The 25307-nt window shown below is 36.8% G+C and overlaps 1 protein-coding gene and 1 pseudogene across 2 annotated transcripts; one reads left to right on the forward strand and one right to left on the reverse strand.

The window, feature by feature from the left end:
* Nucleotides 1–837: 837 nt before the first annotated feature.
* LOC127659328 (T-cell surface glycoprotein CD3 zeta chain-like) lies at nucleotides 838–10651 on the reverse strand. Of its 2 annotated transcripts, none has more exons than XM_052149103.1 (8): nucleotides 10538–10651; nucleotides 4005–4102; nucleotides 3845–3916; nucleotides 3109–3159; nucleotides 2868–2897; nucleotides 2597–2653; nucleotides 2407–2430; nucleotides 838–1106 (listed from the first exon to the last, which is right to left on the reverse strand). In XM_052149103.1, the coding sequence occupies exons 1-8, from the start codon at nucleotides 10593–10595 to the stop codon at nucleotides 1041–1043; spliced, it is 456 nt and encodes a 151-aa protein (XP_052005063.1). In that variant the 5' UTR covers nucleotides 10596–10651; the 3' UTR covers nucleotides 838–1040. The 2 variants fall into 2 exon arrangements, with proteins under 2 accessions (XP_052005063.1, XP_052005062.1); XM_052149102.1 differs by having other exon boundaries at nucleotides 2407–2501.
* Nucleotides 10652–20121: 9470 nt separating this feature from the next.
* Nucleotides 20122–25293, forward strand: LOC127658956 (lysosome-associated membrane glycoprotein 1-like; annotated as a pseudogene).
* Nucleotides 25294–25307: the final 14 nt, after the last annotated feature.

The following is a 25307-nucleotide window of genomic DNA, read 5'->3' on the forward strand; positions in this document are numbered from 1 at the left end:
AGGGCGGAGGGCGGGGCCGGGTCGTGATCCTACACACCCGGTCCCGTATTAGGCTAATTAAGCCTCCGAGGGATAAAGGTCGACTGCAGAGGATCGTGCGGGAGAGAGAGATCGTTTACGGACATGTCCGTCGTGTGTGTTTGTGTCTTCTTTTAAGTTTATCATTAAACCATTATTTATATCGTCAAGCCGGTTCTCGCCTCTTCCTTTCCATGGATACTTTACACTGGTGCCGAAGCCAGGAAGGAGGAGAGATGCCCGTCGCAGAGTCCTCGACACTGCCGTCCACCCAGGGGAGCGCCGCTGCCATCCACCGGGGGATGGCCGCCGTCCGCGAAGCGAGTGGGGACTGGACTCCCCGACCGCCTGGAGCAATGGAGCCGCTGCCAGGGGCGGAGAAGAGCCCTGCCATCCCCAGAAACGCGGAGGGGTCAGAGCAAGACCGCCGTCCGTGAGGGGAGGAGGGAAGTGTTTGGTAGGGCAACTGCCAGGGGCGGAGGAGTGTCCCCACGAGTCGCCGAGAATGCGGAGGGGCGTTCTGACCACCGGGGGTCGTGAGTCTGACTCCGGTCCGCCCAGAGAGAAGTGGCTGTCATCCGTCTGAGAGGGTGTGAGTGCTTGAGGACCATGCGACAGTGTATCGGAGAACTGGCTTGACGATATAAATAATGGTTTAATGATAAACTTAAAAGACAACATAAACGCACACGAAGGACATGTCCGTAAACTATCTCTCTCTCCCGCACGATCCTCTGCAGTCAACCTTTATCCCTCGGAGGCTTAATTAGCCTAATACGGGACTGGGTGTGTAGGATCACGACCCGCCCTCCGCCCTGCCACAGCTACCTTCCCAAATGCACAAGTTCAGTTCATAAATTGCTTCTTACAAAATTATCTGTGCTTTCCTTCTGATAAAGCATACAAGACCATCTATTGTTACAAATGGTTGCAAATGTGAAATAAGATGACAAATTACAGGCTACCAAAAATCAATGAATGCATCCATAAATTGTTCTTGTTGAAGTTACACAGGTTTAATTTCATGATGCCTCAAAAGTGTCCATCTCCACAACTTCTGCTGCATCCCTTTTTCTCCCTGTTCGAGCCTGTGAAGGAGTTAACTAATTGATGAACCAATGAATTTTGTCTTTTTACAAAATGTCATTATGCTTTTAATCTACCAAACAGTGCGATGTTGTGGTTGCCTAGATTAGAACACAAGGCAATGTGCTAAAATTAGGGTTATATAAATGTCATATACAATTAAGGTGGCCAAAAGGTATTAAGACACTTAAAGGGATAGTCCAAAACATTTTTTTTTTCATAATTGACTTACCCTCATGCCATCCCAGATGTGTAAGATTTTCTTCTGCAGAACATTTAAGATTTTTAGAAGAATATCTCAGCTTTGTAGATCCATACAATGCAAGTGAATGGTGGCCAGAACTATAAATCTCCAAAAATCTAAAAGTCAGCATTCAAGTAAACCATGACTATGGATAAATCCATTTCTTCTGAATCAATTTAAAAGTTGTGGGTGAGAAACGGAACAATATTTATGTCCTTTTTTTTACTATAAATCACCACTTTAACTTTCATATTCTTCTGGTTTTCGGCAACTCACATTGTTCAAGCATATTGCCACCAACTAGTCGGGGCTGGACAAAGGTGAAAATGTATATAGGAATAAAGGACAAAATTATTGATCTGTTTCTCACCCACACCTATCATATCACTTCTGAAGATATGGATTTAACCACTGCAGTCATATGAAATACTTTTATGCTGCCATTGTTATTTTTGGAGATTCCAAGTTCTGGACACAATTTACTTGCATTGTGAGGACCTACAGAGCTGAGATATTCTATTAAAAATTTTAATTTGTGTTCTAAAGAAGAAAGTCAAACACATCTGGGAGGGCATGAGGGTGAGAAAATGATCAGAGAATTTAAGTTTTTGGTTGAACTATCCCTTTGAGCCACACTTTAAAATGTATGGATTTCTTTGCATTACATAATAAAATATCACACTGCAAAAAGAAAGCTAGCACAAGCACACTTTTAATACATATACATACAAAATAAATATACAACATAAGACAATAGATGTACTGTTCTAAAGTACGACAATTATTTTGACACTTTCTGGGTCTCAAAATTAGTGCAACATGTTTATTGATAATGTAATGAATTACATCCAGATAAACTGAGGGTTACTAACTTAATCCATCTTCTACAAAATACCTCAGGATAAGTTTTAATGAAAATTTTGTATGAAATGTTATTTAATGCAATCAAAATCATGTATTTTTAAGTGTGGAGTAAGTGTCCAAATACTTTTGGGGCCACTGTAGTTCATAATGAATGTGTCTGTGTGTGTAAAATGAATCTGCATAAGGTACGTTACCTCTTTAGGTTTTCTTTTGTGAGGCTACAGACAGAGGCAGATACAGAACATCTATTTGTAAACCGCATCAATTGACCATAATGTAAGAAGAATATCTAAAAATTCAGATACATTGCTAGGTCAATCTTGCATCAAAAGCAAATTCTACCCCCAAAACACGTTTTTCCACACACACACTGGACACACTTACTTTAGTTCTTGTTTTCTTTATTTTCTGGTATTCTTCATTTGATTGTCCTCTCAGTTCCTAGAAAGGACACCAACCAAAGTAAATGCAAAATCAAAAATGTAAGTGTACAACTACAAATAACCACAGGAGGGCAGTATGGATCAAAGATTTAAAACTGATTCACTAAGATAAAAAAAATATATATATATCTCTTTTTCAGATCAGGTCAAATAATTTCCTGCAAATAATTGAGTGATGACGAACTTAAAAAGTCTTAAAAAGTAGTACTGACCTGATAATGTGTCTCCTCTTGGCTTCTAATCTAGAATATGTAAATATATCAAATATTTAAGTAACCTATTTTAGATTAAGCTTTTAAAATAGTCACTTGATGTAACTTGATGTTTTTATAAACTGTATCATGAAAGACTGGACTGCAGGACATGGCAGCAGGTAATGCACTGCTACACTCTCACCTACATGTGATTGTGGTTTATAACTTTATATAAATTAAATTCAGAAAATAATCTTACCGGTCTGTCCAGTTGCTGATAATCAGAATTGATCTGAGGCAGATCTAAGTCCTGAGAATAATAGCACATACATTGCCTGAGTAACAATTTAAAAAATGTGGTTGAGTGTCATTTCAAGAAGTATTTCTATAAAAGAGGCATACCAGACTTTAAGAAATATTATCAAGTTCAGGCACCTTTTAAAATGATTATTTAAGAAAACTAACATGGTGAAAATAAAGACCTAAAGTTACATTTACATCTGCATTTAAATCAGTTTTCCAGCTCAAACCACAAGTGAGGAAAATAACCAATTTTTCATACAAAAGCTAATAAGGACATTATGAGGTTTCAATTGCTCAGCGAGATATTAAGAGTTAGTTTACATGGGGGTGTCAACTTAACTGATAACTTTGTTAATTTTATCATTTTCTTAACCATCTTTTGAATTTTTAATATTACCAATTTCTGTCATTTTATCAAACATTGCTGGAATGTTTTAGAGTGAGAAAAACAAACTATTAGCTGACCATAAAATGTATGAAATGATCCATTAGTAATACATATTGATGTTTGTGCTGTTGTTTTCCCTCTGCTGTTTAATATTTCATCCAATATATTAAGACATATAAGATGGGGATATGAAATTGTACTGCATAACAGGAATTATTATTTTAATGTAATACATGTTACTTTGTGTATAAGGCCCTTGAACATGCATTTCTTACAAAACTAACCCAGATAAATGGTTACTCACTGTATATACAGCCTCATTGGCATTTCGGGCTGGGGTTGCAGGGTCTGGAGGAATAGGCAATTCCCTTGTAAACTAAACCATACAAGGCAGAAAACAGGTTAAAACCACAAGGTACATTTCATCAGTTGCAACAAACAGTGCATATTAGAGCTCAATTTACCTTCTGTTCAAAGTAGAGAGCAGTAATAATGATGGAATACAGCAGCAGAATTACATCCAAAATGTAGCAAACAATTGGGTCGCTCACATGCACAGCCTCTGTGAATTGAACAAACATTTTAAAAGATCTTTGTAAAGCAAGGACCAACAAAAACACTCTTTTGAACTAACTATAAGTTCCAGTTATTTATGGATGTTTTACTTCTTTTTCCTTTCCCTGCTTAGTGTCGTGATGTAGATGTCAAAAAGCAAGCAACAAAAAAGATTTAACATTAACAAATGATAGAAGCACACCTATTGCCTAAAAAGCAGATGATTATATATAAAAAGAATAATCTCTATTTTTACATGACTTTAAAAAGTTCAGTATATTTTGGTTTGAAGCATCTAAAAAATGTGGGTCAGCCATTAAATCTGAGTTTAAACTTTGGCAACCCAATGTCAGCACTTAAAATACCTGTAACAAATACCCATACATTTGCAAAATCTTAAAAAGATAATCCCATTCTACTATATCAAATACCTTTTCGGCGTCAAGTGAGATGGCAGCGACCGGAGTCTGATCATTCTCCACTGACCACATGATATTGATGAAACGCCTAATGTTATCAGAAGAGCTACGGACCCGAATAAACCCCACCTGATCTATATGTATAAGAGATGTCATAACTTTACTTAATTTTTGACAGTATTTTAACATCTAGCTGGATCAGGGAAATTGGACTCTAACTCTTTCACTCGCTTGGATCTTTGTCCTTTTTAAGAATCAGTCTGATCTGGGCTTGTGTAATGGTTGACAGAAGCTTTCCATTCTTAAATGATTCTGTATAAACTTCTAGCAAAAGTGGAGCCAGTTTTGTAGCATAAGATCTAAAAAATTCAGCGGCAAAGCCGTCTGGCCCTGGAGCCCTGCCTGTAGGCAAAGCCTTAATTACCTCACTAAGCTCCTCCAAGGTTATCTCAAAATCAAGATATTTTTTTTGCTCAGTCATCAGTTTAGGAAGTTTCACAAAGTTTCTAATGTCTTCATCAGTAGACGAAGATGTGGAACTATAGAGATCAAGATAGAATTCTTTAAAACCATTATTAATATCAATGGCTGAGGTAAATATTTCACCACCAGCAGATTTCACTGAGGTAATGGAGGAAAAAGACTCTCTCTCTGTTTTATATATCTTGCCAGAGGTTTCCCTGCCTTATCCCCCAACTTAGAGTATGACTGTCTTACCCTGAACAGCCAAAACTCCACATTCCACAACAAAATAGCATTATATCTTCATTTCAATTGGGTGAATTACCTAAGGCCATTAGACAACAATCGGCACTTCAGCTCTGCGTGAGCACTTTTAATATTCCCTTCCAATTCTACGAGTTCTTGTGCTTTGGATTTTTTGATGAATGAGGCATACTGTATGATCCAACCCCTAAGAACCACCTTAAATGCCTCCCAAGCCATTCCCACAGAGGATACTGAGGACCAGTTGGTCTCTGTAATAGACATTGATTTCAGCCTTTAGCATTTGTTGGAATGCAGGATTTTGCAAAAGGGATACATTAAAGCGCCAACTATATGAGTTCTTTTTCTCTGTATGTGGCAACACCTCTTAACACACCAGTGCATGATCTGAGACTAAAATGTTTCCAATTGAGCAATCAGCAACAGATGAATTGAGGGACTTAGATAATATATACAGTACATACACTCACCTAAATGATTATTAGGAACACCTGTTCAATTTCTCATTAATGCAATTATCTAATCAACCAATCACATGGCAGTTGCTTCAATGCATTTAGGGCTGTGGTCCTGGTCCAGACAATCTCCCGAACTCCAAACTGAATGTCAGAATGGGAAAGAAAGGTGATTTAAGCAATTTTGAGCGTGGCATGGTTGTTGGTGCCAGACGGGCTGGTCTGAGTATTTCACAATCTGCTCAGTTACTGGGATTTTCACGCACAACCATTTCTAGGGTTTACAAAGAATGGTGTGAAAAGGGAAAAACATCCAGTATGCGGCAGTCCTGTGGGAGAAAATGCCTTGTTGATGCTAGAGGTCAGAGGAGAATGGGCCGACTGATTCAAGCTGATAGAAGAGCAACTTTGCCTGAAATAACCACTCGTTACAACCGAGGGATGCAGCAAAGCATTTGTGAAGCCACAACACGCACAACCTTGAGGCGGATGGGCTACAACAGCAGAAGACCCCACCGGGTACCACTCATCTCCACTACAAATAGGAAAAAGAGGCTACAATTTGCAAGAGCTCACCAAAATTGGACAGTTGAAGACTGGAAAAATGTTGCCTGGTCTGATGAGTCTCGATTTCTGTTGAGACATTCAGATGGTAGAGTCAGAATTTGGTGCAAACAGAATGAGAACATGGATCCATCATGCCTTGTTACCACTGTGCAGGCTGCTGATGGTGGTGTAATGGTGTGGGGGATGTTTCCATGGCACACTTTAGGCCCCTTAGTGCCAATTGGGCATCTATTAAATGCCACGGCCTACCTGAGCATATATATATATTCTAGAGTAAATCTTATGGACTGATGAAACTTTTTTCTATTCCCTAACAGATTTGTTTAAAAGTCTCCAAATATTTGTAAGACCAAGATTTTTACACATCCTGTGAAGCATCAATATTTCTCTAGGGGGTTTGCACACTTTTGCTTCACTATGATGGACTGAGTCCATCAAAATATTAGACTCCTCCCAATATTACACTGCGTTCCCAAGTATTCTGATCTTATCATTATTTCCATGCACATTGTCCAACTCCAAACCATATAAACATGAATGCTTATTGGATTCAATCATTTTCAGGTGGTATGTATTTGTGTAATGAGGGAGGGTGTGGCGAAAGTGACTAACACCTTATATCAAGGTGTGCATAATTATTAGGCAGCTTCATTGCCTCAGGTAAAATGGGCCAAAAAAGAGGTTTAACTGACAAACATTGTAAAATGCCTTTCAGATGGATGCAACACTCTTGAAATAGCTAAACTATTGAGGTGTGACCACCGGATAATCAAACGTTTTGTTGCGAATAGTCAACTGGGGCGCAAAAAACGCATGGAGAAGAAAATGCACAAATGAACTGCAAAAGACTTGAGAAGAATTAAACATGAAGATACCAGGTCAGATGAAATGAGTGACTCTTGATGGACCAGATGGATGGCCCCGTGGCTGGATCACTAATGGACACAGGGCACCACTTCGAGTCAGGTACCAGCAAGGTGGAGGAGGGGTACTGGCAGTACCACCACTCCCTACAGTATATGCATACTATGCAGTCTGCGTAGGGCAACAACTCCCTAGAGGGGCACCAAAAAGTCCACCGACTGCCCTTACTCGCACATTATATGTTATTCAAGGACCCGAAAGCATTTGCAGAACACAGACGATCACTTCACCCTCATATCAGACGAACCCCTGATTTCGCAATGTCTGGGAACAAGAAAATGCTGTGGTTCTTCCATGAAAGCCTTCCTTTAATCCTCGCCTCGCGTAACATCATTATTGATGATCGGGGCCTGTCTTCCTCCGATGATCGCCGAGCAGTAACTATGTGAGCTCGGATGATTTCCAGTTTATGGCCTGCTATAAATTTTTAGACTTTACTACTGAGATACAATACTACAGAGTCTTGGTGATATAGCCTTAATTGCTCTTAAGAGGTTATGGGAAAGAGATCTGAAGTTGGTATTGGAGGATGAGGAGTGGGAAAGAATGTCTAGGGATGCAAGGGTATGCCTTATTTAGTTTAAGATTTTGCATAATTTCTACTGGACTGCCTCTAGATTGTTTAGGCTTGGTTTAAAACACCTACCTGCTGGCGATGTCAGTTGGAGGATGGAGACACAACCCATGCTCTTTGTTTCTGTGCTAAGATTCAAGAATTCTGGGCAAGAGTCCAGAATTTTATCTGTGAGTCTCTAGATTCTCAAATTTCATTCTGCCCTAGACTATGTATATTGGGGGATGGGGCGGTTATTAAAGTAGGTGACTAAAATACATAAAGATGGATCCAAACTAGTGTAATGATCGGCAGACAGATAAATCTTAGAGGATGGAAGTTAAAAGGCTCTCCCTCATTTCAAGAATGGTTCACTGAATGGTGGCAGCATTTGAAAAGATGTCAGATAAACAGATTGGCAAATGAGACGTGTATGGTAAGAAATGGGGCAAAAATTTTACCTTTCTGAGGAAAGAAACATGATTTATGTTGAAATTGTAAACTGTATACTTTGTGGAATTTTTCTTTTATTTTCTCCTTTCCTTTCCTATTTTTTTAATTGATATATTTTTATTTGCTCATAAAACAAACAAAAAATTGTTCATATTTTATGTGTAACAGGCTTTGACCACAGTGACATTTGGGGGACAGGGAATTTCTGGGGGTTTAAAAGGGATAATAGTTGATTCTGTTAATTATCAAGTCTTAACTTGACTTTTAACTTCAATCCATTTTCAAAGATGTCAAGATCCAAGAAGCCAGTTTTTATTGAAATATTACAAACACAGAATTACAGTAAATCATATCAAATAATGATACTCATGTTGTATCATTAGGACAATTAAAAAACATGCAAAAATTGTGACAAAGATAATTGTTCATATTGCAAGCAATACTCGTGAGCACATTTGACATCTTATGATGTACATTCCTTCTGTTTTTAGCAATCAATTGCAAAAATACTACTATATGTGTCAAAGTTTGTCTGAAAACTTTCACAAATTCGTTTGTTAGTGAATTGTGGTCCACTATACCTAATTTATTATCAATATTTTAGACTTGCACTAAAAGCAGAGAGCAGAGCCTGAATTACTCCCACTCATTCAGAAATCATTCCTAAACCAAACCCCATAACACTTTATAATCAAATCATATTAAAAACAACTACACTCATGCCTGTGTGTGTGAAAGAGAGCTGGGGCTTGGGCCCTGCATAGCTCCTCTTTCTGTGACCTATGTGTAAATTTGTGTGCGAAATCTAGTTCGGTTTCTCTTTGTGGGACTAGTCAAGCGCAAGAATGAACGCAAACAGTGAAGTCCCCGCTGCTTCACTGCAGATAAAGTGTGTGTTGAGGGCTGGTGGGTGAAGGTTAGCAAACTGACCATGCACAATTTCACATGTTACAGTGGCAAAACAAATGTCCTTCTGTTTGTTCATAAACAATATATTATATGTTAACATGATTTTAGTGCAGTAAAATAATGGATTTACAGGCATTACAGTGTAATCAGTTTACAGGGTTTACTTGCGTTAATTTGTCATGGTAACAAAGTTGTATTATTGGATATAACTTTACACAGATAAGGTTAGTTGGTGATTTTCTTGCAAAAAAATCATATTAACATGTATACATTTTTATGTCTTGTCTCTATACTTTTTAGACTGTGTAGGTAATGTTTATGGACTGGCCCCATTCACTTTCATTATAAGTGCATCACTTTAACTGCAGTAGATTTTTTTTTAAATAAACAAGGGAGGAGTCTAAATTATTTTTTGGTGGTAAGTAACATTATGTCACAAATGATGTCGATTGAGCTTTCATCAAATAAAGTGGCTTTTACCCAGTGTGTACTTTGAAAAGAACAGATTCCTTTTCAGGGCTTTTTGGGACAAATGTTTTTGATTAGGCTAAATGTAATTGGTTGTACATCCAAAATGTAAATGTAAAGGATTATGCATTATAATTATTCTTTATTTTCATGCTTCTGCTGCCTTCAGCCTGAGTCTTTTAGAAATGTGATATTGTGAACACTTCTTGTTTATGTGTTGTAATTAAATGTTGTAATAAAATCAGGCATGATTCTAAACTATTTCTCTATTCCCACACACAAAACAATTCTGTTACTGAAGGTATTACACTTTACTTTTAACCTTTTGACCTGGAAATTAGATATCAAAAACTTGTTAGCATTCATACCATGATTAAACGTGATTTTCTGAATATATTTTGGAATAATGTTTTGTTTTCTATACAGTCATCAACGGTTGTCAGCAACTGCTGTTGACTTCAAATTGCTGAAAAGCAGTCATATAGTGGCCCATTTTTGGGCAGGTTCCAGTTTCGCAATAGGTGAGGGTAGGTTTCAGTTTACTTTTTTTAGATCCTCATTTAATCTCTTGAAAATGTTTAATATTGAGATAAATTATAAAAGCTGTCAGTTTAAGCTTGCATGCATGTAACAAACCAGCATGCTGCATACCTTTCATCTTTTGCGCCTTAGGCATTATGTTACAAATCACACAAAACACAAAACTCTGTTGAATGTTACATGGAAACAAAAATGGCCACATGAAGAGGTTTTGATGTTTGAACAAATGCAGTGCATCTTTACAGGTGAAAACTTACAAAAAAATCTAAAATTAAATTCCTAAAAATTACTCCACACACTGAAAAGCACAGATTTGAAAACCACCAAGAGCCATAAAGCACTAAGCAAATTCAAACTCTGCAAAGAATGTTCTAAAGGTATGATACGCTGTGCAACAAGGATGGAGAGAGCAAAATAATTGCTTTTACCTGTGTAGGACACATGTGTGGCCAAGAACAATAGAGTGGCTGTCCTGCTCATTTCCATTACATCGCCTGAGACTATAGATGTTTCTCTGGATGCAGTTCCTTCCTGTCACTTGGCTTAGTAAGTGATGTGCAACAGTTTTTTTGCTTGTCTATTTTGACTGCTTGTACTTTGGAAACCCCTAACTAACAGGAAGTGGCCCTGGAACCCTGAGTTTTCTGTTCTAGTGAATGACAACCACTTAGTGAGGTCTCACTACCTCCACCTCCAGTTTCTTGTCCTCTCATCTAAAAAACAGTCTCACCAGAGTTTCCTGTATATTTTTATACCACCTACATGCTCACAGTAATCTGTTTTTGAACCGCATTGTGGATTACTGCACAGGAACTGTTAACTAGGTTGCTTGAATTTAAAAAGCATTTGGGTTAAAACATTTTTAACAAATTGTCATTAATTTATTTTCACTGCAGCAGGAAAACATATCCTTTATAAAAATGTGTTCAAGTTAACAGCTAAGGGAAAATGCAAGCAAGCAACATCATCAAAAACAGACATTCTACACTTATACCTGAAAGGCAAAATAAAGTTATTATGCCTTTTAATTAAAAAAAGACGAAGTAGCTATTTTCTTGAAGGCCACTTTCTGCATGTTGTGCCCTCTGTAAAATGTAGGTGACATTTTTTAAAGCACAAGTGATGATTTTGTTACCTTATATTTGTTCTGTTGCAATTTAGAAAGATTAAACAACATATATAGATCCACAATTTTAGAACAAACAGAAAGCAAACAAAGAAATTGAATAGTGAATAAAGAAATGAATGTAAAATGAATAAAAAATATTAAAGGCGCACTCAGTAACTTTTTGTTGGTGTCATCTTGGACTTTCAGTGACACCTAGTGGAGTGGATGCAGCATCATTCACCATCAATAGTTTTCAGTTACAGATGCCATTGTAGAAATACTCTATTCACATTCAGCCCTGATTAATTTAATTCAAGAGTGAAAGTGTCAAATAACAAGACGTTACTGAGATTAAGCGAGTAGTATTCAGATGGTCATGTGATTCTAAAAATGGCCGCCCCGATTGAGGGTGCCCCTGCCCCATGTAGAATAAAACAGCTTTTAATAGGTTACTGATATGACTACCCACTGAGCAAGCGATGTCTGTGGACATACAAAACAGGTTGATATCTCGTCCGTCCGTCCAGGCCATGATCTGAACGTCCATTGACAGCCAGAATTAGTCGATTAATGACACTGAGAAATTATGTCCCATCAGGCCATAATCTAAACGTCCACTGACAGCCAGAACTCGTTGAGAACAGACGTTCATACTGACTATAATCTAAACGTCCATTGACATATAAAATGAGTCGATAAATGACGTCAATAAAGATGTCCAATCTGGCCACAATCTAAACGTCCACTGACAGCCAGAACTAGTTCAAAAAAGACGTTCATACTGGCTATAATCTGGACGTCCGTTGACATCCAGAATTAGTTGATGAATGACGTGAATAAAGATGTCCAATCTGGCCACAATCTGTAGGTCCACTGACAGCCAGAATTAGTCAAGAACAAACGTTCATACTGGCTATAATCTGGACGTCCGTTGACATCTAAAATTAGTCGATAAATGACGTCAATAAAAATGTCCAATCTGGCCACAATCTAAACGTCCACTGACAGCCAGAACTAGTTCAGAAAAGACGTTCATACTGACTATAATCTAAACGTCCATGACATCCAGAATTAGTTGATGAATGACGTGAATAAAGATGTCCAATCTGGCCACAATCTAAACGTCCGTTAACATCCAGATTTAGTCAATAAATGACAGAAAATATGTTAAGGCCACAATCTAAACGTCATTTATTTATTAAATGCTTGTAGAAGAAAACTACAACAAGTTTGCAAGTACAACAAAAAAATATAACAACCATCGTCACTGTCATAACATTACAACCATAGCTACTCCAGAGTCCCTCAGTCCAGACTAATTTCCTAAAGTCTTTCAATCCAGATTAAGTGCCAAGTCCTTAAACAAAGCCACTGTTCTTACAGCTTTTAAGTTTAGACTCAAAATACATTTTCATTTCATCTATAAATCTTTAAAAAAGAGGATTGCATTTAGAAAATTTACATTTGTGAATGTACAGAACAATCAGAACAGAATGAACAGAAAAATAAGGTTTATAAAATAAATATCACTTTTCTTTTCACATTCATGAAAACCAAAAATTACATTTCTATATGTAAATTCAAAGTTAGGATTCACATAACATTTGATAAAATCACAAATGTCACACCAAAATGTCACTGTGAAAGAGCAGTTCCAAAATAAATGTAACGTATCTCAGGTTTCTCTGAACAGAAAGAAGGATAATGTCATTTTTAAGTCTTTTGAGAGAGCACTTATCTGGGTAAAACCTATGAATTAACTTAAAGGTAATTTCTGTAATTTTTTTGGTATTAATGAGGTAATGTCCAAGCTTTTTTCCACGGAATGTCACTTACAGAACCATTCCAATAAGAAATTAGGCTACGGCATAGAAACAGACTCCTCCCGAAACAAGACTAAATTATTGTTTTTTTGATGAAGAATGGCATTGTTTACCTACAAATGTCTTACACACATCCACTGAGCAAAGAGATGAAAAAGAAAATCCTTTATAAAGCATGATAACTCCTTGTGGCACTGCATCAGCCATGATTGCAAACTCTTTTGGAGTAACAGGAATTCCATGCTTTACCAAGAACTCAGAATAATTAAAAATGGAACCATTTTGATTGAAAAGTTGAGTCCATTACATTTTGAAATTATAGCACTTCGCCAGCAAGTTTTTTTTTTTTTGGGCAGTTTTTAAAGTTTGCTTGCTAACATAAACTGGCTGGCAGACACCTTGCAAATAACCTCACACTTATCACCTCTGAAAGGGTCACAACACCATAGGAGCGACATAGCGTGGAGTTGAAGTGTGTCCATGCATCTTGGCTAAACGGTTTTTGTATCCCCAGTATCACAATTATGTATTGCATTCAACCTTCTCTACATAATTTAATTATTTTGGTCACCTTGCTCTTTTAAACATTCCCTTTAGGCAGTTCAGTCAGCATGGGGAAAGCAGTGGCGGGATGACTTTACTGATTTTTTATGATCTCTGAGATGTATAGAGGATACAGGCAGGTTGGCACAAATAGACAGATCTAGATGACATAGTCCCTCAAACTCAAGGCGAGGAATAAAGCAAATAACTGTCAATAAATAGATTTGGGCTATGTGAAACTGAAAACATGTGATTTATAGCCACATGATTTTTGGGAACTGGGAATATGGCTAGGGGACAAAGGCAGATGGTGACACTTCTTCCAGTCCATATGGACTATATTTATTCTAAAGTTTTATATAAAATTACATTTATATTCTAGAAAAAGTGATTCATTTATTGTCTTTTTTTATTCGTCATTGTCTTTGTTTGAGGGTGATGGGTAACTATTTCCACTTAGGCTATATTGGGCCTGTAGTGCTCTTTGAAGGCCAGGGGTTCCAAAAGAGACACCTTGACCCATTCAGCAACATGGGACCAAGCCCAAATATGTGTGAAATATGTTTAAAATCAATTTCACCCATAACAATTATACTCCTCCAAATGTCAGCCTTTTTAATTTACATTTGTCCATTTTTTTTTGCCTATATTGTTTTGTTGTTATTTGTTTTTTTATTATGTGTATGCTGCTTAGTAAAAGTATATAAAAAAAACTGATATAAGCATACCGTAGATGTTTTTCGGATAATAGTGGTTTTTTTCTTTCGTTTGTTTCTTATTAAGTGTGGTGGAAAAGGCGGTTATTGGATACTCCTTCCGGTTTCAAGTAGATTGTGATATCCCTCCCCTGTGAAAAATAGTTCTACCTTTATAGTGATAATAAATAATAGGGACTGTGTGTCAAGTATATTATTTTGAACCAATTTTTAAACTTTTATAACATGATACTGAGATTTTTTTATATTGATCAAACATGCTCGGAATAAAAGTTTCTCCAGTTCTGTGGTGGACGGATATGTGACTACAATCCGCGCAGCATGCTCCGCAGTCCGCACCAAGGAAGGCTGTCTTCTTCACGTCGTGTCGCTGTCTCGTGTAGCACTTGACGTCCCCATCAAGGACTTTGTTAGTATGTTGTAATATTGGTAATACTAATAGTGAGTGATTCCCGAAATGTTATCATAAAGTTTTTTCGTTAGTCCCAGTTGGTCCAGCTAAGTCATCATTCAAAGATTTGTTCCTCTAAATTGACGTGCTAGCTACTCAAGCTAGCTCAGTTGGCGCCAATCGGCCTCAAACGGCCTCAAACTGGACTTTCTATGGCAAGCCGTTTTAACATTTAATAATTGAAACCGACTAATATCTATTTTCATGCTACTAGTAACGTTACTTATTTTTTAGATACTAGTATCTATTCCATTAATTACTAGTTATTCATTAGCTATTAGTGCTTATTCTTTAGCTATGACTAGTCAGAACGGCCACTGTAGAGTTCAATTAAAAATCTTGCTAGTAAAATAAATAATCTTGTTAGTAACATTTGGAATAAATACTAGTATCTAATAAAAAGGTTTTGAATATCAAATTAGCATGAGGAATATTATTGCTACTGGACTGACTAATGTTGGTGTTTTGGGCTTCTCAGGTGTACCCAGGTCCCAAGCTGTGGAGAGCAGGTCCATAGATGGTGAATGTCATTGGTTGTATCACTCAATGAGGCAACATTGTACATATGTTCTAAATATATTGATTGCTTCACACACTTTTTTCTTTCCTGCTTAGGTCTTTCACATGAAAGGTCCATTTACAATAGGGCTGTGCCAACCACATCCCCCCTGTCAGAAGCGAGTAAGTACAATAATAATTTCATGTGACACCCAGACTAATTACTTATGTATTATAACATTGCATATATGTATGTGTGTGTGGAATGCTTAATATCAGGCTTGATGTAATTTGACTTGATTTGTGATTTGATAACTAGGCTATTTCATTTAATTGATTCGAGTACTCAAATTTTCATCTACCGTAATTTCCGGACTATTGAGCGCACCTGAATATAAGCCGCACCCACTGATTTTTAAATAAAATATTATTTTGAACATAAATAAGCCGCACCTGTCTATAAGCCGCAGGTGCCTACCGGTACATTGAAACAAATGAACTTTACTCAGGCTTGTAACAAAAATAAATAGGCTTTAACGAAACACGGTGTGGCAGCGGGGCGTGGTCAAGCGCCCGTCCGGAGAGAAAAGCGGTAAGGGTGCTTACACCTGAGCTAAATTATGTCTAACACCGGTGTCTAATTTCAGTAAGCATGGGGAGAGCGGTATAAAAAGGCAGCAGCCACAGAGCTGAGAGAGTGACACACGTCAGTCTAGTGTTGGCGCATAGAAGAATTGAGAAACTTTATAAAATTGATTGTAAACATTGCTGTGGCCATTAAAAGCCTTACCTGGAACGTCAAGTGCCCTGCTGAAAACTGTCACACTGGTGCCCGTGTGACAGTTTTCCCAAGCAGGGCACTTGAAATTAGACACCGGTGTTAGACATAATTTAAGCACAGGTGTAAGCGCCCTTACCGCTTTTCTCTCCCGGACGGGCGCTTGACCACGCCCCCGCTGCCACACACGGCTTGTAATAAAACATTTGCAGTAAACAGTAGCCTACCAAGAAAGTCATTGGTCACTATCTTCCTCGTCCTGTGCACTGAAACCACTGAAGTCATCTCCTTCGGTGTCGGAGTTGAATAACCTCAGATTTAGTTGTCTTTTTGCACTGAGTCAATTCCTCACGCTGCTGTTTCCAGCGTCTTATCATCCACTCATTAAGACCAAGCTCCCGTGCAGCAGCTCTATTTCCTTTTCCAACAGCCAGATCACTTGCCTTCAACTTGAAAGCAGCATCATATGCGTTTCTCCATGTCTTTGCCATGGTGAGGGTGACAAAATTACTACCGTAATCATAATGATGGGAAGTTTGAGCGCGCTCGATTTAATCTAAACAGTAAACAAAAAAATGTTGTTTTGACCTTAACCCGTTCGGCAATTTCATTGGTCTAATGAAAGCTTCACGCCGCCAAAAAACTGAGCACGTCACAGAATGTTTTTTTTTTTATAATTTTTTTTATAAAATTTGAAAGCGGGAAAAATCCATATATTAGCCGCGTCATTGTATAAGCCGCGAGGTTCAAAGCGTGGGAAAAAATTTGCGGCTTATAGTCCGGAAATTATGGTATGTATACTATGTATCTCTGCTGCAAGCTAGACCACAACAGTGGCGTTTGTATATTTATTTTACATGTGGATTTTTTTGCTTTGATTGTAGCTGCTGTCATGAAATGGGACCCAGCTGCAACAGAGGCCCAAATAAAGTCTGCTGCATCTTTTCATCTGAAACATGCCCCCGGGAGAGTCGGGGGTGGTGGCTGTAAATGAATATATTGTGGACCTTACAGCAGCCACATTTTGTTAATTGTTTACTGTTTTAACAATTTTATAGCACTTTTATTTATAACTTTACTGTTCTGGCTTTTAAGTTTTATTATATTATTGTGTTAATTTATACTTGACTGTTCAGGTTTGAAGTTGTATTGTGTTAATTTATACTTTACTGTTCTGGCTTTAAGTTTGGGTAAAATTTGTAATAAAAATATATTTTCAGATTTAAATAATTTATTTCTTGGAGTGATCAGTTTGTTTTACAGGAAAATGTTAAGCAGTTTATTACAATTATATTGATAAGATATAAAAATGCAAGACTAGTATATACACTACACATTTATTCAATTGAATATTCAATATTATCAATATTCTTTCAAATCTAATTTAGGTCTATGGTCTGCGTGTCTGCAGTTTCATGACACGACAACCATTAACAATGAGTATCTGGGTTTTTCACAGTGAGAACTAACTCACTGCCACTGTTTTAAAGTAAAAACATTTTAAAGTTGGATCCTTGCAAATATGCACAGATGGGATTTCCATGGCAGTATGGGTCTTTAACAGTCTTCTTTGACATTTGTACTACAGAAAACGTGGCTAATACAACTTTTATTCTGGCTGCCTTTAGATGTCTAACAATTACGTCTGTAGCACGTCTTTAATTGACGTCTAAACAATGTCCAGAAAAGACGTGTAAAAACCTTAAATCTGGCTCCTGTGAGGATGTCTTCTGGATGTCTAACAATTACGTCTTTTAGACGTGTTCTAGACGACTTTTTGCTCGCTGGGTAGAGTCCTCATCTTATGTGACTATTTATGATTTTATACATATGTTTCAAAATTACTGTTCATTTCTTTAGGAGTAAAATTTTTTTCTGGTGAAACATTTACTGAGTGCACCTTTAAAGATTCGGCACTATTTCTAGGTTGCTGTTCAAATAAGCAAATTTGTGACATTGAACATGTTAACTCTTTTGTATGAAAGGTCACATTATCTTATTGCTCCCATTAATCATTCAGGTTCAGATGAATCAGCAGCTTTTGCTGAAACTTGTGTACGTATGGGGTGCATGCTGTTATGAAAAGGAAAAAACATTTATGTACATTTTTTCCATTCAGTCTTTCCCTCAAATTGCTATGCTGATAGAATCATTTGTAATTAAAAAGTATTAAATTAGAAAAAAAAAATAGAAGCATTTTTAAAAGTGGAACTAGACTTTTAGAATGCAACTGTAAACATTAAATTGTAGAACAGTTTTTGCAGGGTACAACGGGGCTAAAGGCTCCATGGGGTAAAAGGCTATAAAACACATATCTCTTTAGACAAAACACTTATTTGTCATTTTCAGTTTTGTTTAAGGTCATTGAATCAAAAAATGTCAATAACTGTCCAATAAGATGAAGGACAGTATTTTTGGTAAAAAGCCTGCTGTTGCAGGGGCTAAAAGCCCATTTTTGTAACAGATTTGTTATGAAAAATGTTCAAAGTGGGATCACACTGACTGATTCAATCATATTAGAGATAAGTTTGTTTATAACACTTGAGATGTAATTAAAAGCTAAATGTGTTTAAAATTAACAGGAAATGGTTGACTGTTTCTGAAGTAGTTATTTTGAGTAAACATCATCTTAATTTGTTACTGTGTGTCTCAATTATTTTTTTGCATTAGTTGAAAAATTGTGCCCTGTAACTATTGCACCGGTATCTACACGATATCACTTTAAGTCCCATAGGGGCCTTTAAACCCAAGTGTGGGGTAAAACGGTTCCTCACACCTTATATTCACACAAATTATGTTGCTCCATCAACATTCATTAAAAAATATGTTTTGACCTTAACACAGTTTGTGTCCAGAAAAAAATAAAATTTCCTTAAGGGGTGCTTTTAGCCCTGTTATTATTTAGCAAATTACAAACTTACTGTACAAATATATAGTTATAAACTGCCTGAAATACTGAAACAGAAAAAAAATAAAAAATAAAAAAATTACAATTGCTGCCATTGTAAGATTCATTAGTTTCATCATATTTTTCTACCTCTTCAGAAATATACCATTGTTGGCCTTTAGTAAAAGGGTAAAAGGTCAGCTATATCACAGTTATGTGATGGCATCCTGGAATGGTCCTGAAATCTTTAGCCTTCATGTAAATTGTCTCTGTAATGTGATGCTTATGAGAATCCTCATGCCATTCCCTTTACATCTCTCATTTAGGTCACATTTCCTGTGTGGTGTTAAAGCAGACTATACACTATTTACATTATTGCTAACCCTAATATCTTGTTTGGTGGCAACAGGTAAAAATAGTATTTCAGCAATACATTTTTTTTTTGTTTAACTACAGGAAAAGGCATGTACATCAAATGTACAGTATATGTCCAATGCAAACTACACACACACACACACACACACACATATATATATATATATTTATTTATTTATTTTTTCAGAAATATTAAAATAGTTTCTGCGAATACTGAGGTCAAGTGACTTTAGATAAAGAATGAGTTAATGTCAAAGTTTCTATACAAAGGAAACATGAAAGGCATAATTTTAAAGAATGCAGCTGACTTTGAGGCAAATGTTTCTATCTTCTCAAAGTTCTTTTTATGAGTTCTTTGTATAGAAACCCTCTTTCAACGTTCTTCAAGAGTTCTTCAGCAATACTTTCAAGACAAACATGAAAATGTACTATTTGAATTACAAGAAAACATGAAATTATATATATATATATATATATATATATATATATATATATATATATATATATATATATATATATATATATATATTTTTTTTTTTTTTCTTTCTTTCAATACAACAAATACTGAACTTTCCTTGAATTAATGTTTATATTTGTGAAAAGATTCTTGCGCGAGCGCTGGATGAGAAAAACAATATATAGGCCTACGATAAAAGTCCTTTATGCATTCTTGCATGCATTTCAGCACTACAAAGTGTAAGGAATTGTTCTGTAATAATAATAATAGTAATAGTAATTAGTATATATACTATATACTAGTATATATATAAAATACTAATAAAATCAAGCAAAATATTACTGCGCATGCGCAGAGATCTTCGTTGCCAGCCGCTCACATGACACTGGCGTTGCCTCCTGCTGCGGTTTCGTGAAACTAAACAAATCTGACCTACTGCACTTATCAGATGAAGAATTGGCACAACGGTTGCTCGAACGGAAAATATACGCGTGCGTCATAAACGACATATAACTCAAGAACCCGTTTTAGACGGTTTGTGCCTTGATTGTTTTTCCTGCCGTCAGCTGTTTTTGTGTCGAGTTTGTTTTGATTTTCTTTGGCAAGAAATATGATCCCCGCCATCCGCAGACAAAACATGCCCGCTGGTGTAATATTTAGCTTGGTGTTAGGTAAGTTTGGATTTAAAACTGTATATTATGGATTGTGGTTATTGATTAAGAAACATGTATACGCTTCTATGTTTTTCTGGTTCTATATTATTTACCTCTGGGTAAAAAACTTGTAAAGCTGCTTAAAAATCAAAACAAAATAACAACTACCACATATTTTCTGTTTCTGACTTCCATCCTAATTTTACGCATAAACTAAACTCAGTACTAAGCTATACTCTTTGAAAAACTAATTATGTCATCATTACAGCTGTAACTATACATCAGTGTTTCACCACTGATGCTCCGCCCACTGTGCCCGCTCCTGAAACCAGCTCCTGAAACCAGCTCTCCTGCAGCCTCTCCTGCTACTCCGGGGTCACCTGAGCGGGGCAACTACAATGTCACCAATTCCACCGGCGCTGCCTGTCTCTTGGCACAGATGGGCCTGCAGCTCAACATAAGCTTTATGTCAAGCTCTCATGGAAAGGTACTTGCACACTTAAAATTTATTTAGCGTGAACTGGTGCCAAAGGACAAATCATGAATGAATGAATGAACGTTACATTTATATAGTTCTTTTCTGACACTACACTCAAAGTGCTTTACACAGTGAACAGGGGGTTCTCCTCAACCACCACCAGTGCATCATGATTGAACAGATTTCCTGGAGTTTTTCTTTATTTTTGGTATTGTGACAATACTACAATGCACTGCTCTCTGTAAAGCTGCTTTGAAACATTATGTATTGAAAAAAATGCTATACAAATAATTGAAATTAAAATGAAAATTCTGGTGCTCAAGGGTGGAACGCAAGATCTTCTGTTCAATAACAACATACATTTTGCCCTTTCCTACACACAAATGTATTGTTGGCTTTGGAAGACTCTAAATGTAGCACACAGGTCAAATGGATTACTTTTATGGTACTTTTTAAGGACAAAAGTACCATAAAAGTAATCCAGCTTGATAGCTGCTGGTGGTCACCAGTCTCTTCCACTTGGAAGAGAATATGCCAAACATTCTGCTTAATATCTCATTTTGTGTTCTATTGTGTTCTTATTTTTGTGTGAAAAGTCATTTTACTGTTCCATTCTTTGTTTTCAGCCTGTTGTGTAAAGATTAAATGAACTTAAAATGCCAAATAGGACTCTAACATGTTTTGTTCCTATTACAAATACCATTTGCATTACCATTATTAAAATGCCTTAAGCTGCTACCTGTAAATAAAGGGTTTTGTTTTATGTATTATTCAGACTAGAAAAGTTTTGGCCATAGTTTGTAAGTGCAGCCTAAATAAAAACCTTTCTGTCTCTCTGTTCAGACTGTTCAGGAAGTTTTGAACCTGCGTCCAAACCTGACTAAATCATCTGGGTCCTGTGAGCTTGACAGTGCAAACCTCACACTCACTGAGGACAACTTTACTCTGAGCTTTGTCTTCTCTTTGGTAAGTTTTAAATGTCCCACTATGGCCCCTTTGATTGCCCCCTGACCCCTCTGATGTCATCATCATGTATGGAATGGATTTGTTTACTTTTTCAGAATTCCACATCAAACAAGTATCATCTTAATGGTTTGGAGCTGTCAGCTGCTTTGCCCGACATGGCCAGTAAGTCAGTGTTAAGTACCCCTGTTTTGTATACATTTTAGTCATGTGCACTGGAAAGCTGAGTGAGAGGTCTTTTTCTTTGCCCAGAGCCGATTTTTGTGAGTAACACCAGTCTGAACTACCTGAGGGGATCTCTGGGTCACTCTTACATGTGTCGGAAGGAGCAGAAGCTGACCGTTACACAGGATTTCTCTCTCAACACCTTCCAGCTGCAAGTGCAACCGTTTGGCGTCAATGGAGATTTTGGAGCAGGTCATTTTTTTCTCTTACCATTTCTGAGTTTTGTCCTTTTATTTTTAAATAGGTCATGTCACTTGAATTCTTTTTTTTAACCAGAAGTACTCACAATGTGTGGAAAATGTGTCAAACCAGCACATACCATGTGCTGTTCCTGGCAGTGTGTAGCTCCTACCACTCTGCAAATTCTTCTAAATAGGGCTGCGCATGTAATCGCAATAAAATGGGGATATGAGCACGGCAATTTCTAAACTGCAGCTTGCTTTTACAGTTCTGTAATGTTTAATTTGCTATTCTGATTAATGCACATATTTTGCACACTGACGAGATCTCAGTGCAGTGCAGTGCACAAAAGAGGTACAAGTGAGAGAACAAAACGGAAATCGGTTAGGTGAATAAAGTAAAATGAAAAGCTATAAATAACTAAGGCTGTTTTTACTCTGAATTTTTTTTATGTAAAATCTATGAATAAGGAAAAACATGCGGAAAATTGCTATTGAAATTAGTGGCCGATATTCTGAATTTTTTCATCATTGCATTAGCCGATAAATTATCCCGTTTGGCCAATTTGTTTCTTGAGGTCGCTGAGAATCGATTTCTTGCATGTGAAGTGACTGAGACATGTAAATGACCAGTCATGGTCCATTTTGTTGTTACGTGCCATCATGTTACTAAAATAATAGACAGATGTGTAACACAGTCTCATTTAAACGGGCCGCATATCAGGTGTGTTTGAGCTCATAATGTTAAAATGCTTGCCTGTATCATTCTCCCTGTCTCTCCTCAACAGTTCCCTGTAAATTTTAACTGTATTGTCTAATGATAAAAAGGCAAATTTCAAAAAAACTAATATCATACCATCTGCAAATATGCACATATCTAGTTTAAACAGATGTAATAAACCAACCTCACAGATATTGAGCAGATCCAGCATCCTGTGGAGCGCTTGTACTGTATATCTTCCTCTGAGCTCATATTCTAACAGTCTCTCCTCAACAGTTCCATGTCACTTTTAACTTCTCTAATGATAAAAGGCAAATATCAATAAAACTTCTATTATATACTGTCAGCAAATATGCAGATATCTTGTTTAAACAGATGTAATTCACGAACTTCATGAAAATCCAGCATTTACTTCCTGTCGAGCACTCATCCAATATCTTCCTTTGAAGCGTGTATTCCATCAGCCAGAATCAAAATTTCAGTATCAGGATGAAAAGTTCCTCTGATTCACAAATCATGACGGTCACTTTGTGACAATCCAAGCAGGCGATCCAGACAATTTAAACTGTCAGGAGATTGCTGCTCATGTTGGATCTGCATTAGCTCATGAGTGCAACTTCAAATTAAAAACAATTCATGTGCACTATAAATAAATGTCAAATTCTCTATGCACTGTATTGATTTGATTTGGTATTTTTTGAGAAAATGTGATTGTTAATGCGCATCCATGGTTGCTGGACTATTGTGTGTACTGTTATTTCCATCTTCCTAATATATTAAACATTTCTTCATGGGCAAATTAATTATTAAAAATTGTTGACTAAGCATAAATCAGAAGAAACTGCTGTCAACCATTTAAAATGTAAATTAATTTTTTATTTTAATTATTAAGTTGAAAATTAACATTTGTCCTCTATCTGTTGCTGTTCCAGCCGAGGAGTGTGAGCTGGATGAGGACAACATGTTGATTCCCATCATTGTGGGTGCTGCCTTGTCTGTTCTAGTGCTCATTGTGATCCTGGCTTACCTTATTGGCAGGAACAGAAGTCATGCTGGCTACCAGACCATCTAAACCCCTCAAGTAATATTTAAGCCAGGATGTGTAGGTGGCACTAATTTCTGCTCAAAGCTGGACTCAACAACTCTACATATACAACTATCGCTGCTTAGTTTAACCTGCCCTGCCCTCTGCTGGTTTCTCGCTGCCACTGCTGAGGTGGACCGGCATTTCCTGGACTTTCTGTTGTATTATGTAAAAAATTGAGAATATAGTATAAAAAATACCTGCTAAATATGCAGGGCAATTCTAAGGTGTGTTCAAGGTTCTAAGGCATGCTTTGGTATTGTTTCCATGACCCAGATTAAGAGGACATGAGCTGATTTTCCATGAGAAATCTCTGGGGTTTGTTTGGTTTAATGTCGGTCTTGGAAAACATACTGTATTTGGTACCTCATATACTTAAATTTAAGGTCATTCATTTATTTATATAAATAGGACAATTTAGGGAAATTGTTGCTGACGTTGTTTTTGTTACATGAGTGGAAAGGGACTACTTATTTATCACATTTATTTCCAAACCTGATCTCTTAACTATTTTGTGATTTGAGGTGTTGGTTTCATCTTATAGTGTACATGTTTTGAGATTCACCTAATTGGGGAAGATGCTAATATACTGTTGTTAACAAAGCCTTGCATAACCATACATTTTGAGTCTGATGTTAATTTGGTACCAAGACATTCCACAGCTAGGTTTGCAGTGTGATAAGGTATAAGAGTTTAAATAATTAAAAGGGAATGTCTCATTTTTTAGAGTAGAATATCATTCAATACCTCTTAAGAACTCTCTTTTCCCCTCATTCTACATATCAGTGAAAATGTTTTAGCCTGCTTGCTTCTATTTAGCATTCATGGGATTTGCAATCATTCAGAAGCATTAAAAGGGAAAACTGTTAGAGTGAGGGAACATTATGGTTTTGCACTACTTGAATGGAGAAGGGTATGATTAACACTAACACAACAATATCTTGAAGTAGGGTTAGACTATTATAGACTCCAGATAAAATGGTTAACTGTTACAAACACTAAGCGAGCACTGAATGAAATATGTACTTAATCTGCCTGTACATATACAGTTGTGTGGTACTGTATATGGTGGATAAATCTCTCTCCTTTCTCTTGGCCCTTCATATGGACTGACTGCATGATTGGAGTTGATGTGGATATTGAAGTGTTGCCTTTTGACTGCTATAATGTTCATATTGTTTTAAGGGAATGCAAGTCTACATTTTTTAATAAAAGACAAGAAAATGAGCTGCGTTGCAACTGGTTTAAAGTATAACATT

Source organism: Xyrauchen texanus, chromosome 18 (genome assembly GCF_025860055.1).
Source record: "Xyrauchen texanus isolate HMW12.3.18 chromosome 18, RBS_HiC_50CHRs, whole genome shotgun sequence".
In the NCBI taxonomy this organism is placed as follows: domain Eukaryota; kingdom Metazoa; phylum Chordata; class Actinopteri; order Cypriniformes; family Catostomidae; genus Xyrauchen; species Xyrauchen texanus.